Here is a 17,372-nt window from a genome sequence, read left to right as displayed (position 1 = left end):
CTGTCCTCAGCTCTCTTTCCCCAAAAAGCTCTCACGATGAGAGCCCTTTCCCCACTGCCTCTAGGTTTGACTGTCATATCATTACCTGGATGAGCATCTTGCGTAGGAAAGGCATGACGAAAGCTGGGTTCATGCTACTGAGCCGGCCCACAGTGCAGATGGCCAGCTCCCGGATCTCAAACACTTGGTCATTCAGGGCCACAAAGAGGGCCTGCAAATTCTCTGCCTGGGCCAGGTGTGCATCAAAGCGCTCATCCAGGGATGCCAAGACACAGTAGCGGATGTCAGGGTCTGCAAGAGCAATTGAGCCTTTGAACGCTTCTTCAACGATCTCATCCCTTCAGTCCTATCCCAGGCCCCACCTCCAGTGCCATCGGTCTAGTGAGAGTATTCTAGATATCTTTCTGTCATCTAACCTGTCCTTCTTTTCTCTACTCATAGGAGCAAAGATAATACAACTAAAGACAGATTATCTTTCACCAATAATCTGGAGTAGCCATGCCTAATGCCTTGTCAGAGAAAGAGCTGAACATCAGCTTGTTGAGGCTGAAGGTCTCTAGCAAGGCCATGCAAGGAAACTGGCTACTTTCAACAGCCCAAAGTGCCTAAACTTTCCTAGACTGCTTCTTCTCATAAACTTTACCAGGATCTGTTATCCCAACCACGAGCAGTTTGCTGAGTACATCTGCTACCACTTGCACTGCAGTCTGGCTAACCACATGAGCGTGGCCGCTGATGAGGTGGACAGAGGGCGTGAGCAGGCGGGAGCAGGTGCGGGCGGCTTCCATGCGGATCTCCTTGTGCTCGCTGTTCAGGAAATGATCCGCACAGTGGCGGACAAACTGGGTCAGAGAGTGGCCTGGATACAAAGGTAGAGAGAGAATCAACATTGCTGCTGTGGACAGTAGGTATGAAACTTGCTAGATGCATTTTCCATTTCATGACTAACAATTTCATTTTCAATGAGGTATCGATGAGCAAGATATTGACCCAGAACTCTTCTTGTAAAAAAGGTAACAAACAGGCTTCCAATCAGCCGAAAAGCAGACGGGAAGTGGAGAAAGAGCTGGGAGACAGAAAAAGGCATCCCTCGGGGCCGGCCCAGTGGGATAGTGGTTAAGTTTCGTGTGCTCCGCTTTGGCAGCCCAGGTTCACAGGTTCAGATCCTACGCACAGGCTTACACCACTCATTAGCCATGCTGTGGCAGCAACCCACAAACAAGAGGAGGACTGGCACAGATAGTAGCTCAGGGTGAATCTTCCTCAGCAAAAAAACAGGCATCCCTCCCATCCTAATCCTTTCTTTGTTCCCTTCAAAGGACAAATTATTTTGTTTCATTCTGACTGAATCCTTTATATTCCCAGAGAGTAAAACAATTCTTGATCAAATTTATCTTGGGTATTTTAGTTCGTAGATTTAAATATCAAAAAGAGAGTCTGTTGTAGCCTGGGTTTAAATGTAGCTACTTTCTATTCACTAGAAATAAATTATCCAGGGTGCTGATCGATGTCCGTGGAGGAACGGCAATAGGGAAACCGCAGACGGCTGTGAGTATACAGACGGCATGTTTAGGCTTTTTGTACTGGCCTTGTTTCCCTGTAGTCTTGACCAATACCACCTTCAGGATCTTAAATTTCAAAAGTATCCATTTTTTTCTCCTGAAATATATCTCCCTAGGGCATTAATGTGGGTTTATCTGCAGCTTGGAATTGCAAACTGAACTACACAGTACAGCACTCTTGGAAATCATACTGCCACAGGAATGGAAACACTAAAAGGCCCAGGTTATATTTTTTAAAGCATTAAATACCATCTCAGCTACACGGAGATGGGGAGGTCAGGAGGATTCATCTTCAACTTTTCCATCTCTGAAGCATTAGTTCCTTGGATCAATGCACACCTTCCCTGAACATCCTCTGCCTGAAAACTCAGTATGGGACAAAGAAACAAACAGTACGAATTAACAATACAGCCATGGGCCACATAATGACGTTTAGGTCAATGATAGACTGTATATACGACAGTGGTCCCATAAGATTAGTACCATAGAGCCTAGGTGTGGAGTAGGCTACACCATCTAGGTTTGTGTAAGTACACTCCTTGATGTTCACACCACAACAAAATTGCCTAACAACACATTTCTCAGAACGTATCCCCATCATTAAGTGACGTATGACTGTATATGTTAAGAGTCCAGGAAGAATGAGCTGCAGAATCAGCTAGCCTGTCTCCAGGACCCCTAGCAAGATCCAGAAATTCTAGGCACCCTCATTCCTTTCTTGAGGTTCTCAGCATCACTATCTTGCAAGAGCCACAGCAATTTCTTTTTCAGTATGCTTTTTTTGGTGAGGAAGATTGGCCCTGAGCTAACGTGTGTTGCCACTCTTTTTTTTTTTTCTCCCCAAAGCCCCAATACACAGTTGTATATCCTAGTTGTGAGTCATTCTAGTTCCTCTATGTGGGGTGCTGCCACAGCATGGCTTGATGAGCAGTGCTAGTTCTGCGCCCATAATCTGAACTGGCGAAGTGGAGTGTGCGAACTTGACCACTTGGCCACAGGCCTGGCCCAAGCCACTGCAATTGCTTACCTTCAAATTCAAAGCTGCCAAGAGTTCGGAGGGCAAGAGTGATGCTGCCCACATCGCTGGCCTCAGGGAGGGTTGTGAGGCCAGGGGAAGCCAGCTGATGGGCTAGGCCCTTGGGCATTCCTGGGTGCCGGAGGGGTTTGTGCATAAGGACCAGGGACAGCATCTTCAGTAGCCCATCTTGGATGTCCTTCTTCAGCTGTGGAATCTGACGGCTCAGGTCATAGAGCACAGCTGTGAGGGCAGGGCTGAGGGGAAGGAAATCAGTCACATCTGGGGCTGGACACATGACATTTGGTCTGCTCTTGAGAAGAAACTGCCCTTCTTGTCTAGCAAGGGGATCAGGCCCCATCACTGCTTGGTCTTTAAAGTAGAAATGATACCATAAAATAGAATAAATGTCCTGAACTCTCCAGGTCTGGTCCCAGATTTCAAAACAATCTCTAAGTTTCTGGGTTTTGCCATGGGAGAACTAGTTTACTATCACTCAGCCACTGCAGAAGACTGAGTCTCAATAAACAATCTGGGAAGCAGATTGAGAGTATCATCCTTACTTCATAGATGAAGAGAACAAAAGCGTAGGGAGCTTACGCAATTTGCCCAAAAATAACATAAACAACAGCAAACATTAATCGAGCACTTCTTACATGCAAGGCACTGTGCTAGAATGGCTATTTCATTCTTTCACTTAATCCCCAGGACAACCCTAGATAATAGGAATTGCTCTTGCACCCACTTTTCAGGTGAGAAAACTGAGGCTCAGAAGTTAAGCAACTTAGTCAAGATCACACAGCTAGCTAGTGATGAAACTAGAATTTGAAACTATGTGTTTAGTGTGAGCTATCTTGCCTATCCAATTTAATGTGCAAACAACCATGCCTTGCTCTTTCAACAGAGTCCCAGCACTGTGGCTCAAGCCTCATACTACCCGAGATGGGAAAAGCTCAGGTTTCTGACACCCACCTCAGTCCCACTGCCAGCATGGGCTCTAGCAGCTCCTTGATATCCTGCTGGATGCCTGGACCCATTGCTCGAGCTAACATGCTGATGCAAGTGAACACTGTGGCGTCCACCTGCATTGCCTTCTGTCTCCTGCAGAGAACCAAAGAGTGGCTAGTTTAGACATAACAACATTCTCTGATACCCTACCTCAAAAGTGCCTTGGGGCAACGAGGGCAGGTTACCCAGGCAGGGCCACCACATGTGGGTGTGCAGGTTATTTACTGCACAATTCTAGGGGGCCCATCACACTGTAGTCACTGTAGATTTGTATGCTTAAAACAACAATCCAGCAGATGGCAGTCAAGTGTCTTGAGGAAGGAGCCCCTTTTCCAAATCCACACAAAAGGCACCATACAGGTTAGCACTGTGCTCGCCAAGATACCTATTTAGGAAGCAAACTGAACAATGCATACATCAGGAACCAGAGTGCAGGGACAGCCATCACATGGAATAAAATGCACCCTATGATGAGAATGCTGGGCTTTAAAACAGGGGAGCCTTATTAATTCACCAGAGCAATCCTTGCTGCTAAAACAGGGAAATATAAAGACACAACTCTAATAAACACTGACCACCTAGCCTTAGAGAAGATACCCTGGCTTCTCCATCTTGTAAGGTGTTGAAGGTTTTTCTCATATTTTATTCATTGGGAAGTTTCATGAGGTGGAATAACTTATCTGACTTTAGCGATAAGGAAAAAAGTGACCATTAGGTCTCCTCAGTTCCATCCAGGAGTCTTCTCTTTAGGTCTTACATCAAAATAAGACCTTTGAAAGCCAGAGAAAAGAGCAAAAGGATTTCCAGTAAATAATAATATTGAAAACAGCATGGCATCTAACATGTTCACAGGGTATTCAACCGCCCAAAGTATTTACATATATATCATCTCATTTGGAAAAGGCTGGAACTCAACTGAGGAAGGGCTGTTCTTTATACAATCTGCTATACCCTGGAGATTAATGATGCAAAGAATGGGCTTAAGCTCCATAGAAATTGAGATGGAGCATCCTTCCTCTCCAACCAAATGGGGTGGAAGGTGAAATCATAATAGAGATGCTTACTTATGGGCAAAGTCCTTAGGGGGCAAGGCTGCTCGAATGATGTCCAGCACACGAGGTAAATAGACCTTAAACTCAGACCTCACAGCCACAGAAAGTAGCCCCAGGGCTTGGAAGGCTGCTGTACGTTCCTTCTCCTTCTTGACACAGCTTAGGACATGGTTCATGGTATCTTGGAGGTACTGGGTATCTGAGCACAGAAAAGACAAAGTGTATGGCTCAAGGTCAGGGTTGATCTATATATCAAAGGTCAGAGTTCCTATAAAACACTTAAATTTAAGAATAAATTAAGAAAGTCTGCTGGAAAGATGTTAAGAAGAATTTAGAGAATGTACTAATAACCAAAGTTTTATTCTTGATAATCACTCTTCAGATACATCTTTTGGAAATATTAGAAATAAAAGATTTTTTTTCCTTTAATTAAAAAAAAAACTTAAAGGGTCTCTAAAACAATAATATCATATAATTGTCCCCATTAGTATTATATTTTGAGGGAAAGATTACATGCTCTTGTTTAAGAAATATATGTTGAATCTTGTTTAAAAACAAAAAGAAGACGAGAAGATCATTTAAACTATTTTGTATTATATTGAAATTTAAAGTAATATTGAAGACTGTTTGCAATAAACAGGCCATTCCATTCAGCTTAGGCCTGGAAATCACTTTGCTATTACCTAGAGATTTCTGTTATAGTTATACTTAATAGAACAAGATTTAGTCTGTAATTTGGAAAGTCATATGCGTATTTTCATTAAGTTTACATAAGCCAATGGGCATGGGTAGGCGATTCTTGGGCAATTTAAGCTAAAGTGTTATTACTCCTCGGAAGGCTGGAATTTTCTGTTGCTTGCCTTTCTCCTATTTCTTCTCTTCCATCTTGCTGGCCCCAAGTCCGTGCACCACCAGCACATACGTAATAGCACAGAAGGCAAGACCACACATCCATTAGAAAGTTAGGGGTGTTGCAGGCCACCAGAAACACATGTAGGAGACAGTGAACTAGACTCCCAAACAGCGCATACATATCACTGCATTTACCCTAACAAGAAATGCCTTCTCCCACAGCTCTTGTGGTCAAATGATGATGAAGCATGCTGGCCCAGGAAGAACAGTCTGAGAACCAAGGTAACACAACCCCAAAATCAGAGTGCATCAACGAGGAACACCAGGCCTGGCACAGGGAGACAGCATTTCAGCAGGAAATGAGCTTCAATCAAGGGGAATTTCCTTTTCCAGATTCAGCATCCAAAGAGATTAGGAATCTGACATTATTAGAGGTTCTAGCCCCATCTTAGGGTATTTTTGATATTCCCAAAGCCTCCATCATCAGGAAGTTCAAGCAATGACTTCCAAACTGCAAGCTTTATAAAAGTGGGCACTTTCCCAATGAGGTAGGTAGTTATGGAGGCTGCCAGGCTCAATCTCAGTGACATATTTTAATATATTATTTAATAAAACAACAAAAACCCACATCAAAAGAATAAACCTAGGGGCCCCTTGAGCCTTTGTATCCTGCTGCTAGGCAGCCTTTTGAACTTCCTAGGGTAACTGCTTCCCCAACATCCCAGACTTTGATCATATTTGGCCTAGTTATTAGTTTCCTTTGAACTAGAGACTTTCAACCCAAGATCATTTAAAGCTCTACTGAACAGGGCATGTCTGGTCATTAAAAAAGAGAAAAGCTGCTGGGTCCCAGGTGGGAAGAATGGAAAGCTGAAAAAATATGGGGCGATTTTCATTATACCATTTCTCTCTGGTTCAGTGATTTTATGTGGCTAATTGTCTCATCCTTACTCAACACGCTCTATTCTTACACATATCACATTTAACACCTCACCAGCTATATATTTCTCCTGCTGTGTCATCCGGGCTGGGTGGTGTGAAATGAGTCGGTGCTAGGGAACGGCATCTGCTGAGGGTTAGGCTGGCCCTCCACTTACTCCCCTGGCTCTCATTTGGTCCTGAATGCTTATTAAGCACAGGCACTGTGCACCATAGCGAAGTGCAGAGAGATGTTCAAGACGGGGTTTCTACACTTAGCAAGTAGGGAGGTGAGACAGGATATTAAGTATGAAAAGGCAACTGGAGTATTAATATAATTTTTACCTTTACCTTACTTCCAAAATACATTTCAAGTAACTAGAGGCAATTGTAATATAATAATGGTTTCCATTTATTGGGGCTTACTCTGTGCCAGGCACTTAGAGCAGGTGCTTAGGCATTAGTGTGGTTCAGCTTGTGAGGGAGGGATTGTTATTCTAACTTTACAAGTCAGGAGGTGGAGGCTCAGGAAGGTCAAATAACCAGTCCAAAACCTCACAGTTAAGGACAGAGGCAGGATTCACCTCAGGTTTGATGTCAAAGCCCTTCCACAGCTGGGGGCTGTAATGAAAGAGGAAAAGAGTATTTCCAGCTAGAGTAATCCAGGAAAGCCTCAGGGAGAAACCAGTATCTGTTCTGGGCCAGCTTCAGGAGCCAGGAATTCCCACTGCCCAGTGAGAACAGGGTACGAATATGGGAACTCACAATCTATATCACTGACGAAATCTGTTTCCGAAACATCCAGCCCTTACTCGGTGACCACCCTCAGGGGCGGAAGCAGGATGGTCACCAAATCCTGCCTGCCCCACAGCAAGGCTGCTGCACAGTATCCAAACCAAAACTGCCCTTCCTTTAGTCTGAGTCCATTCATGAACTTGTTGGCTTCCATGCATGAGAATCTGCTTGGCTCTGGAACGGCCTCTCTGCCTACACATCCTGACTGTTTCTGTGTCTGCTGCCTCAGACACTTGTAAAAAACCTGAACTAGATACCACTGAAATTGGACAGAGGGCAAAGACACCAGAGACTAGCCCCTTAGTTGGCACTGCTTCATGTGAGAAGCAGATACACTTTTTGGAATCACTTCTTCCCTGTTTAATTACCCTTAAATGGGTAATGATGTCTTCCATGGACATCCTCACCTGTGAAGGCAGAAGGCCGAAATGCAGCCAAGCGGGGCAACAAATTAAGGATTGTCATTTGGATCAGCGAGTTCTTGCTATTCCTGCATTTCAGCACCCACTGGCACACCTGAGAGAGGAAAGATACAGGGTTGGCAAAGGAAAGGGAGGTGTGGAGCTTGGGAACAGAGGGAGCAGACCTCTTGAAACTTACCTGATCAAATTTCTCCTCCATCAAGTCTCTGCAACACCGGCTCTCCACCAGGGTGGACTTAGCTGGGCAGGGGGAAGCCCCAAATCCCATGAGGCCTTGGTGAGAGCTGTATCCCAGCAGTCCTACCAAGGCATTTGACTGCTGGGGCTGCACAGCCTGGAAACTGGTAAAGGGGGTAATGTGGCGAGGTTTTGTTCCGAAGCCCATGAGATCTTTGCAGTACTTGTCATGGACCAATTGCTGCTGTGTGATTTCTTCCATTTCTTCTCTCAGGCGCTATATACGTAGAGGGAAAAATCATCTTTACTTACAAGTGGCATTCAACCTGGGCACTGTGGAGTCTACAGAGTAACACATTCACCCAACCCTAAAACGGTACTATTTCCAAAGTGGAGGGTGGCCACTCTTCATCTTTAGGATTAGGATTTCCCTAGAACCATGCAGGGCGCCTGATTTTGTTCCAATTTAGGAATGAGAGCATCACCTACTGAACAAGGAAGCAGCAGAAGGCGCTAGCTGCCAAAGACCCCCACCGCTCTTGGCTTAGAAAAGCTGACTTGCAAAAATCTGTGACTACAGCCTAAGATCACAGCAATGAAGCCTCTTGCAAGGCTGAGGGGCAGCCCCACACCAACATCCTGTTAAGGATATTCTGCTCTCTTCTCCCCAGAAACCCAGGTAGAAAGAACTCAGGCAAGTAATTTTCTCAGAGTCCTAGGAATTCCAGAGGAGCTGTGGAATGAGCTAACTGGCTGAGAACTCATGACTCTTTCCTATGCAGAGGAAATGCTTAATAACTCATCCTCCAACAGTCCAAACTGAGGATATAAAAAAATTTGCCAAACTTTTCTCCACACAGATATTTTCATTGTTCATAAAATCTTGCCTAGTATTTTTGTCAAGGTCACCAGTGACTGACTCCTATGCTGCCAAATCTGACGGTCAATTCTCAGTTCTCATCTTATTTGACTTCTCTGCAGCATTTGATCCAACTTCATATTTCCTTTTCCTTGAAACTTTTTTTTCACTTGGCTTCTTGGACCCTTCCTGGCTCTCCTCCGACCCCTTACCCCACCCCAGCTGCACCTTCTTGGTCTCTCTCGGTTCCTCATCTGCCGACCTCAGGTTCTCAGACCCCATCTCTTCTCCAACTATTCTAGTTCCCTTGTGGTTCTTATCCAGTCTCATGACATGAAATAACATCTATATGCTGGACTCCCAAATCTGTATCTCAGCCAGATTTCTCCCCACAACTACTCAATATCTCGCTCAGATGCCCAACAGGAATCTTAAACTTAACATGTTCAAAAGCAAACTCCTAACCTTCTATGCAAACCTGCTCCTCCCATCTCAGCCTTCCCATCTCAGTAAATGGCAACTCTATCCTTCCAGTTGCTAAGCCAAAAACCTTGACTCTTCTTTCTCCCCCACCAACGTCCAAATCCCAAATTCAGAATCCAGCCACTCCTTGAACCTCCATAGCTCCCACTATAGTCCAAGTCACAAAAGGCCTTGCTAAGATTGCTGCGGTTCCTTCCTAACTAGACTCCTGGCTTCAGCCATTGCCCCCCGATAATCCATTTTCAACATGGCAGCCAGAGCGATCCTTTTGTAACATGAGTCAAATGTCACTCTGCTGCTCAAAACCCACTAACAACTTCCCACACAGGGTCTCTATAGTGGCTTCCCAGACCCCACATGATGTGCCCCTCCCTGCCCAGGTGTTCCTCCAACCCACCTCTCATCACCTCTCTCCTCTTGCTCGGCTCAGTCACAACAGCAATTTTGCTCCCCACAAAAAGGAGCGTGCTCCTGCCTGGGAGCCTCTGCGCTTGCAGAACCAGATGTCTGGAATGCTCCCACCCAGATGTCTGTATGGCTTTTTTCTTAGCTCCTTCACGACTGTCCTCAAGCATCACCATACATTAAAACGTATTCCCTGATCCCCGCCAGCATCTCCTGTTCCCTTCCTCTGCCCTACTTCTCCCCGTGGCATTCATTGCCACATGACACACGATATATTTTACTTGTGTACTGTCTGCCTCCCCTGCTAGAACGCAATGTTTTACTCACTGCTGCATTATTTTAGCTCTGAGGACGTGGTATAGCTGGCCCATAGTAGGAGCTCAATTAGTATTTATTGAATGAATGAACAAGTTATGAAACTATAATACCTTACATTTGGGTAGTTCTTTATAATTTACAAAGCACTGTCATGAGTACTATTTCATTTAAATCTATGAGTCAGGTGATATTGTCCTGTTTTACTGGGAGAAGACAAAATTCCCAGAGACGTCAGGACTACAGTGGAAAGCACCATGTTATACTCGGGTGGGGAAATCTCTGAGGGCTCCCATTTATGGAATGCCCACTATGCATCAGGTGTTGTGCTAAGCACTTCACAGGAGCCCAATGAGGTGGATAAGACCCCCACTTAAAGTAAGGAGAATGAGGCTAAAGGAGGTAATGTACCCAAGTCATAAAGTATAGAGAGGAGAGGGGATGCAAAGCCAGACTAGTTGGGCTACACAAACTGCAGCACACGCCGCACCACCTCTATGGCACAGCCATTACCAAATGATCACTGGGTCTTTTAAAGCAGGAAGCCCTCAGATGAAATTCCACACCAACTAGCTCCCCACAGGAAGACTCACAGATGGAGCTCTGCCTCTCAAATATATCCTGAATCCAGTGTCAGTGCACTGACACTGAAACCACTTCTCAGTGTCTGCACTGCCAATGCTAGTCAAGGCCACCACTGTCGCTCGCCCAGACCACTGTAATAGCCTCCTATGGTAGCTGTGAGAAGAGGACCTCCAACTGCAAGGAATATAACTGACCAAGGGCTCCAGCTGCTACTCCAAAATCTATGGCCATGTTTGTGCCAAGGCCATACTTTCCATGGGCTGCTTCTAGCCCATGACAGAACACAGTAGGAATGCTAAGGCAGGCCTCGTCTGATGGCCGACTTTGGCCTGAGGACCCCATGATGACACTGCAGCATAGACTAGGATACTTCCACCCAACTTTTCTTCTCTCTCTTGTTCACTCAGGGTCAGATGTACACTGAAGTCCGATGGTTCTCCAAGCCTCTCCCAGCTCCCTCCCCATTTTCTCTCCCAGGTTATTTCCCTAATAAGATCCTTGCACTTTTATTTTTTAAAGATTAGCACCTGAGCTAACATCTATTACCAATTTTCTTTTTTTGTTTCCCCCTTCTTATTCCCAAAGCCCCCTGGTATATAGTTGTGTATTCTACTTGTGAGTGCCTCTGGTTGTGCTATGTGGGACGTCGCCTCACACGGCTTGATGAGCGGTGCCATGTCCGCGCCTAGGGTCCGAACCAGTGAAACCCCGGCTGCTGAAGCAGAGCACGCAAGCTTAACCACTTGGCCATGGGGTTGGCCCCCCTTGCACTTTTAAACCCATTTTCACAGCTGCTTTTCGAGCTAACACACCTCTTAACCAGCCTCCCTGCTTTCATTGCTTCCTGTCCACAAGCCCTTCCCCGCAAGGTGGCAAAGATTCTTAAAAACGGATGACATCACTTCTTGCCCCTGTGTACACATCTCCAATGTTTACCCTTCAGTGAGAATAAAAGCCTTTCCCCGCAAGGTGGCAAAGATTCTTAAAAACGGATGACATCACTTCTTTCCCCTGTGTACACATCTCCAATGTTTACCCTTCAGTGAGAATAAAAGCCAGCATCTACTATGAACAATTTGGCCCCTCGTCCCTCTCCCTTACTCGTGGTGAACCAGTTCCCTTCTTTCTGTTCCTTGAATTTGTCAAACTCTTTCCCATCTCAACGCCTCTGCCTAGAACACAATTTCCCTGCCCATTGCAAGCTGGCTCCTCCAAGTCATGTGGGTCTCAGCTCAAATGGCGCTGCCTCAGGAAGGGAGTCACCCCTCCCCCCATTACCCTCCATCTCAGTTCTTCACAGAACTGGCTGCTATCTGAAATGATCTTGTTTGCTTGTTTATTGCTTGTTTCCCCTATGAAATGTCGCTCCATGAGGACAAAGACCTTGCCTTGTTTTGCTCACAGAATGGCATGGGAAAAGCCTGGACTCCCCTCTGACATGGCTTCTCACCTCTCCCTCCATGCTGCTGATTCGGACCAGCTCATTGAGGATCAGCAAGGCTCCATGGATCCGATCATCCCGATTCATGCCCTTCTCCTTGGCCAAGGTCTCGTCAAACCCTTTCTCCGCTTCTTCGAATGTGTGCTACGTGGAAATACGGAATGCCTTAATTACCCAGTGTCCAAAGTTAGAAAGAACACAGGCCCATCCCATCTATATGGGCTGAAGATTCTGAAGGGCTACAGTGCCTGCTCAGCACCTTGTGCCAGTATCATCAACAATACCAACTCATCAAGTCCTCTCATTTAATTGAGCAACTCTCATAATAATACATGATGCAGATACCATTATCATCCCTATTTAATAGCGCAAAAACAGCAACTTAAAGAAATTAAGTGACTTGTCCAAGGTTACACAGCAAAGCCAAAACTAGAACCTAGGTCTCCAATCCCATGTTCAGGGCTCTTTCTGTAGCACAAGGTTCCTTAGTAAGTTCTTTTGGCAGCAGCAATCAGCACAGGATTCATGATACTAGGAGAGAGAACTGGCACTTTCTAAATTAGTATCAACTGTATTTCATCAATTCTGAGACACCCATTTCTCCTTATTTTAACATCTCTGAAGAGAGATGTCTTATAACTGTTGATAAAAGGCAGTCAATCAGAGTTTAATTGGAATCATACTTTCATTCTTACTGGTACATAAAATAATGGTGTGGTTATCAACGGATCTTTGCTTTAGTGAAATACAATAGAATAACTCGACTCATACTGAGCTTTTAAAATCATTTGAGACCGAAACAAATGTGATACTTGCTCTGTGGCAAGGGGCCTGTTGCTGCCCTGTGGGCCAGGTGACACTCTATATAAATGTGCTTTGCTGGTGGTTGGAATCGAACCATCCCCTCACCCTGTACCACTGGGGCTTCTGCATCTCCTTTGGCTCACGCTGGGTGGTGAGAATCAGACAGGCACGAAGGGCAGCTACAGCTCCCTCACGGATGGCCTGTTTGGGATCCCATACAGCCACAAAAATGTTGTCAAAGAAGGGTTGCACTTGCTGGAAGAAGAAGGTGGGGACGCTGATGGCCAGCTCACGGAGAACCAGAACCTAGGAGAAAAAGGCACAGTGAGAACTCTCATCCATACCAGAGAGTTCTGTTCTCTCAGGAATACAGCCTCTGTTTTTATGTGTAGAGGCTACACATTAGGAAAAGAGCAGACGGGCCTACTCTTTTAGCTAGGAAATTCTCGGGCTCTAGGAAGGAAAGGAAAATTGATCAAACACCTCAATGTTCACTATCCTAGGGTGTTTACAAACATAGAATGCTTAATGTTAGAACATAAACTCTGGAAGGGCAGATGTGTTCTATGCTTTTTATACCACTATGCTGACAACCTGCAACTGTGCCTGGAATACAGCAAGTATTCAATAAACATTTATTGAATGGGGGCCAGCCCCGTGGTGCAGCGGTTAAGTTTGCACGTTCTGCTTCTCGGTGGCCCGGAGTTCGCCGGTTCGGATCCCGGGTGTGGACATGGCACCGCTTGGCAAAAGCTATGCTGTTGTAGGCATCCCACGTATAAAGTGGAGGAAGATGGGCATGGATGTTAGCTCAGGGCCAGTTTCCTCAGCAAAAAGAGGAGGACTGGCAGTAGTTAGCTCAGGGCTAATCTTGCCCAAAAAAACAAAAACAAAAAACCCCCATTTATTGAATTAATGAATAATCCTGTTTAATATTTAATCTTGCTATTATTTTCATTTGACAATGCAAGAAACCGAAGGTCAGAGGTTGCTCCAAGTTAGAGTTAAGAAGTGGCAAAGCCAAGACTTGAACCACGGTCTAACCAACTGTGTCCCCCTTTCCCCCATACCATGCTCCTTTCTTGTGGTGCTGCCTCCTAAGGAGGGAGTGGACTGGAACAGATCCAACCTATGCTTCTGATCCGTACCACATTCATTCCTAGATTCTCTCTCTTAAGGACAGACTCTCCCCTGTCCCACAGCCTGGAATCCTAGCCCATCAAACCAGCCTTTTTCAGGGACGAGCCTCAAAAAGCTGTGAGGTATGCCACTGGAAGAAGAGGATAAGAAGCTGCCACTCCCCCAAATGCAGCCAATGGGGAAAGAGGAAATTTGGGCTAGGTACCAATCATCAAATGTCTAAAAAACAAACAGGAAAGGCCTGGGAGAAGGCAGACGAACTCTCCCACTAGGGCCAGTGAAAGTACCTACTTCCCCTGCTCCTCTCTTAATCCCAGTACTTCCACATTCCCAGGGTGCGTGCAGAGACCACGGCAAAGATACCGAAGGGATAGTGCAGACTGTACAGTCATCTGGGGCTTTGTAAGCCCTTTGTCTTGTGGCTTCTTCTTGCCTGTGGCTGAGGGGTGGCTTGTGCTCGGTAGGCAATTTTGATTCTAGAAAATCAGAAGTCAGGATAAGCACTGCACTTAGGCTGCCTCTCAAGCAACAAAAGAGAATTTAAAGTTTCCTGTTCAGTTATGGAGCTTAGGGTGAAGAGAGAAAGGAATTCGGGACAGAATCTGAGGCCACCAAGAAGCACAGTGCCTTTGCCTAGAGTGTTCTCTCTTATTCTTCGCCTTTCAGAAACCTGAGCAAACAGAGTGAGGGACCTCGACACGGTGCCATCCCTCCCGGGGCCTGGCTGTGCTCCTCCCCACAGGCACTCACAGCTGCATGTCTCCGGCCCTCGTTGCGGTCAGCACCCAGCCATTCCAGGGCTCGCTTCACCTCAAACTCCACGTACTCAGCAGTGAAAGTGTCCCCTGCCATGGCAAGGCGGCCAATAGCCTTGGAGGCCATTTCCATGACAACTGGGTCATTAGAGGGAAGGAGGTTCCGAAGATAGTTAGCAAATCTGCCGATCCGGGTGGCATTGCCGCCTTCCACTCCTATGAGGCTGGCTGGAAAAGAGGAAAGAAAAAGGTGAGGACGTGCACATGCTGTCCAGAAAGAATACTGCCTTAAAAGGAAAGCTGGTGACCCCTTCCTTTTGAGTACAGACTGCACCTTCCAGATGGTAAGGATGCAGATAATTTTCATTTTAACCAAGAGATTTGATATTTGTGCCAGAACTACTTACATAAAGCAAAATGACCTCATTTTAGTATATATAATTTGTTTTCCCAGGGAGGAAAAGAAAACAAACTGGGACTGAGTAATAATTCACAGGATGGATGAGCAGTCCCTGGGAGTTGAAAAAGACCTGCCTTTATTCACTGTACCCCAGTTCTACTTTTCCATTTGTGAGCCCCACTATGCCAAACTTTGCTCCACAGAGAAACCAGAGCCTGCAAAAAGCAACATGGGGAAGTGGAAAGAAAGCTGGCTCCTAGTCTCAGCTCTGACATACTGTCTGGCCCTAGAAAAGTCCCTTAACGGTTCTGATACTCTGTATTGAAAAAACATGCTTTGCCTACGTCCCAGTAGTGTTGCTAGAATACCTGAATAAGTACACTGAAAGCCACCAGGCTCCTCCAAATTCATTAAACAATTATGAACTAAGCCTCTAGTAAGTGGCAAACATGGAGTGCAGTGGACACAAAGGTAAGCAGTCCTTTATTCCTAGTTGTTATTGTCATCAGAGACTCTGTCCTTACCTATGGCCAAGATGCCACCTTTCCTCTCATTGGCATCTGAGCTGGAAACCAGTTCAAAAATGTGATGGTTCAGTTGATCATAGAAGCGAGTTGACTCCTCTTGACTCATCTGAAAAGGAAGATGTACTCAGAACAATTTCTAATGTTTCCCTTATGCGGGGTAGGGGGTGGGGGGGTGCTTCCAAAGATTAGGACATGAGAGGTAGCCAGCAGGTACAGTTCAAACCAAAGACGACAAAGCTACCGCCCATTTCTATAGTTTTAAATTGTAAAACAACTGAACTTGCAACTCACCTGTTTAACAAATACTTATTGAGAATCTACTCCATGGCAGGCCACATCCCGTCCTAGATTATACCTAGTACCAGGCGTACAAGGATGAACAAGACACACTGTCCCTGACCTCAAGTCTGGTCTCTATTTAGAAAGCCTCAAGCTATCAACTCTTCAAACCCATCCCAATCATTATTTTTTTTTTTTTCTTTTTTAAGATTAGCCCTGAGCTAACATGTGCTGCCAATCCTCCTCTTTTTGCTAAGGAAAACTGGCTCTGAGCTAACATCCATGCCCATCTTCCTCTACTTTATATGCGGGACGCCCGCCAAAGCATGGCTTGACAAGCGGTGGATAGGTCCGCCCCGGGATCCAAACTGGTGAACCCCACGCTGCCAAAGTGGAACGCGTGATCTTAACTGCTGCACCACTGGGCCAGCCCCATCATCCCAACCATTGTTACCAAGCAGAAAGAACTGAGGGTCTAGAATGTGGTGGGAAAAAGAAAAAAAATTTTAAAAACAGCCGACTACGCTGACTCCTAAAATATGACAACACACGAAATGCCACAGAAATGTGTAACCACTGCAAAGGAACCTGCACCTTCTACGGTCATGAGAAACTGGGTGCCTTTCTAAAACAGAACCTCTGCATTTTCGGAATCCTTACTTAGCTGTCAAAAGGAATCTAAACCAGTGATGGTACATTTAGCCCAAACACTCCACGATGGCTGGCCCCAAATCACAGAAACCCCAACCTCTCGAAGCTCCATGGTGACATAGTGCTGGAGCTCCTTGGCAGCTTTTGCTCTGGTCTCCTCATTCCGGCTCTTCAGACCACTGGCAAACTGCTGCAGAACGCTCACATTGCTGGATGTGGTGGTAGCTGTGGTGGCGGCGGCAGGTCCGGTCCCAAGCATCTTGCCCTGAGCTTCTTTGGAGAGAAGCTTCCTTTAAATATTCTGGATAACAAACCATGGCGATGAATTTATTTATGGCCCCAGTTCCTCAACACAAATCTCCACCCAGCCCATGTCAGGTAGGGGATCCTAAAAAGGTTGGGAGACCTCACTGAGGAACGTGTAGAAAGCCTCAATTCATTTAACAATGACTGCCATTTACAAAAGGCAGGGTAGCAGAGAGGGTCAAATTGTGTGCTGTGGAGCTGGACTACCTGTTCTGAATCCAATTCAAAGTTATATACCTTGAGGAAGATACTTAAAATGTCTCAGTTTCTTCAACTGCAACAGGAGGATAATAGCACCTAACTCATAGGGTTGATGTGAGGATTAAATGAGTTAAAACATGTTAAAAAGCGCTTAAAACAGTGCCGGGCACGCAGTGCAATTGTTAGCTATTATCATCATTATTATCATTATGTAAGTGGCACAGTGCCAGGTACTAGAGGCAGAGAGAATAAAACACGCCAAGACTGTCCCTTTCCTCAAAGAGTTCAACTTAGAGAGGGAAAGTATTATTCTATAGCAGCACTGTTCAACAGAAATATAATGCAAGCCACAAAGGTAATTTTAAATTTCCTACTAGCCATATCAAAAAAGGCAAACAAATAGGTGTAACTAATACATTT

At 45.6% G+C, this 17,372-nt stretch overlaps 1 protein-coding gene across 8 annotated transcripts in view; it reads right to left on the bottom strand.

Moving 5' to 3' along the window:
• Positions 1-17,372, bottom strand: part of MTOR (mechanistic target of rapamycin kinase) — a 119,477-nt gene that overhangs the window by 100,697 nt on the left and 1,408 nt on the right. For 2 of the 8 annotated variants that reach the window (XM_070260934.1, XM_070260931.1), the window contains exons 2-13: positions 16,543-16,718; positions 15,513-15,621; positions 14,584-14,816; positions 12,799-12,999; positions 11,899-12,033; positions 7,803-8,078; positions 7,610-7,718; positions 4,650-4,836; positions 3,550-3,678; positions 2,590-2,834; positions 644-859; positions 86-291 (exon numbers count right to left, since the gene is read on the bottom strand). In XM_070260934.1, the coding sequence (XP_070117035.1) occupies positions 86-291; positions 644-859; positions 2,590-2,834; positions 3,550-3,678; positions 4,650-4,836; positions 7,610-7,718; positions 7,803-8,078; positions 11,899-12,033; positions 12,799-12,999; positions 14,584-14,816; positions 15,513-15,621; positions 16,543-16,704 (2,208 nt within the window). In that variant the 5' untranslated portion in view covers positions 16,705-16,718. Of the gene's footprint in view, positions 1-85; positions 292-643; positions 860-2,589; positions 2,835-3,549; positions 3,679-4,649; positions 4,837-7,609; positions 7,723-7,802; positions 8,079-11,898; positions 12,034-12,798; positions 13,000-14,583; positions 14,817-15,512; positions 15,622-16,542; positions 16,747-17,372 lie in introns of those variants that run through there. The other 6 variants (XM_070260933.1, XM_070260930.1, XM_070260935.1 and 3 more) reach the window with 4 other exon arrangements.

This window comes from Equus caballus, chromosome 2 (assembly GCF_041296265.1).
Source record: "Equus caballus isolate H_3958 breed thoroughbred chromosome 2, TB-T2T, whole genome shotgun sequence".
Classification (NCBI taxonomy): domain Eukaryota; kingdom Metazoa; phylum Chordata; class Mammalia; order Perissodactyla; family Equidae; genus Equus; species Equus caballus.
Note: the sequence above shows the minus strand (reverse complement) of the source record. Positions and strands in the feature narration are given on the sequence as shown.